General features: G+C 43.7%; 1 protein-coding gene across 1 annotated transcript; it reads left to right on the top strand.

The window, feature by feature from the left end:
- Positions 1-411: 411 nt before the first annotated feature.
- Positions 412-2,119, top strand: LOC142613936 (GATA transcription factor 12-like). The gene is made up of 2 exons (XM_075786459.1): positions 412-918; positions 1,238-2,119. The coding sequence occupies exons 1-2, from the start codon at positions 559-561 to the stop codon at positions 2,051-2,053; spliced, it is 1,176 nt and encodes a 391-aa protein (XP_075642574.1). The 5' UTR covers positions 412-558; the 3' UTR covers positions 2,054-2,119.

Genomic DNA, 2,119 nt, shown 5'->3' on the forward strand with positions numbered 1-2,119 from the left:
TAACTATTAATATGATAAATTATGAGTGATAAATAATAAAATAATATTATTGATTTAAATAAAATTTGTCGACCCAACTATTGTGGAAGATATTAAAAAAATTATTGTGTCTAACATATCTGTCGAGCGTTAAACATTAAAAAGTGCATAATAAAAAAGGACATTGAAGTAACTTCTCGAAATGTTTCTCCCCTAGTTTCTTTTAACACAATTAAAGCCTCTTTTATGTCTATATCTTTTTTTTTTATAGTTTATTTATATCTTTTTTTTTCTTTTTTAATTATTTATTTAATATCTCGAAACTTTAGTTTTTCTTCGTCAAAATCCTCCATTTTAGCTGTCTGCCTGTCCCCTTCAAACGCAAATAAACCCTCTCACTCCACAAAACCACAACTTCTTCACACGCACCTCTTTCTTTTTTCTCTTTCTCTCCCTCTCAACCCGTACACTTTTTCGCACTAAATTCCTCTCTCTCTCTCTACACTCACACAAAACTCCCATACCTATCCTTAGCTACCTTACAGCCCCCTCTTCTTTTTAATTCTGGAAAAGACAAAAATGGAAGCACCTGAATATCAGAGCGGGTTTTGCACACAATTCGTGACCGAAAAGCGACACTCAATCGACAATAAAGCAGCAGCAGCCGCAGGAGGAGGAGGAGGAGGAGGAGGAGGAGACCATTTCATGGTGGAGGACCTCCTCGACTTTTCCAATGACGACGATGCAGTCATTGCTGACACTCCTTTTGAAGAAGCCGCCACCACCACCACTGCCGGAAACTCCACAGATTCTTCCACTGTCACCATTGTCGACAGCTGCAATTCCTCCTCGTTTTCGGGCTGTGACCCCAATTTTATGTCCGACATTGGCTGCCGGAATTTCCCTGACGCCAACTTTTCCAGCGACCTTTGTGTGCCGGTAATTCACTAGCTTATATGACAATTATTGTTTTTAATAACGTACCTATTAAACTCAGTAAAACCTATAAATAACAGCTACCCGTCAGAACTAGTTGACAGAGCATGCTGTAAAGAAAAAAAGAGTTTAACTTTAATGTTTGAAACCAAAGCAACATATTTGAATTCTTTAACGCAAAACTAAAGCAACATGTTTGAAAATTAGTAAATTCACTCTCTTTATCAGAGAATAACAAACCCTTTACGCTATTCAATTTTTTGAAAAGTAATTCTGGGACTAATTTTAATGTTTAATGTTGTTGTTGTTGTTGTTGTTACAGTACGACGATTTAGCTGAGCTGGAATGGCTATCGAATTTCGTGGAGGAATCGTTCTCAAGCGAGGACTTGCAGAAACTGCAAATGATATCCGGCATGAAAGCCCGAACCGTCGACGAAACGTCCGAAACGACAACACAGCACGAGCCGTCAATCCGAAACAACAGCAACAGTAGTCCGATATTTCGCCCCGAAATGTCGGTGCCAGCCAAAGCCCGAAGCAAGCGGTCACGTGCGGCACCATGCAACTGGACGTCACGCCTTCTCGTTCTCTCTCATCAACAGTCGACCCCGCCGCCACCGCCGCAGCATCAGCCGTCACTCCCGCCGTCGGACCCGGACATCGCATTCGCGAAGAAAACGGTGAAGGTGGCGGCGGCGTATTCGAAGAAGAGAGACGGAGGAGGAGGAGGAGGAGTCGAGAGCGGCGGAGACGGGCGGAAGTGCCTGCATTGCGCGACGGACAAGACGCCGCAGTGGCGGACGGGGCCCATGGGCCCAAAAACGCTGTGTAACGCTTGTGGAGTGAGGTACAAGTCGGGTCGGCTCGTACCCGAATACAGACCCGCTGCGAGCCCAACGTTTATGCTGACTAAGCATTCGAATTCGCACCGTAAGGTCTTGGAGCTGAGGCGCCAGAAAGAGATGATGAGGACCCACCATCATCACCATCAACATCATCATCATCAACATCAGCATCAGCAGCAACAGTTTCTTCATCATCATCATCATCAGAATATGGTGTTTGATGTAACCAACGGTGGTGATGATTACTTGATTCACAGCCCCGTGGGTCCTGATTTCAGGCAGCTAATCTAGTGGTGTCTTTCATGAGCTCAGGTTAATTTAGTTGGACAATTTGTTTAGGCAATTTCGTAATTTTCG

Source organism: Castanea sativa, chromosome 10 (genome assembly GCF_040712315.1).
Source record: "Castanea sativa cultivar Marrone di Chiusa Pesio chromosome 10, ASM4071231v1".
Taxonomy (NCBI): Eukaryota; Viridiplantae; Streptophyta; class Magnoliopsida; order Fagales; family Fagaceae; genus Castanea; species Castanea sativa.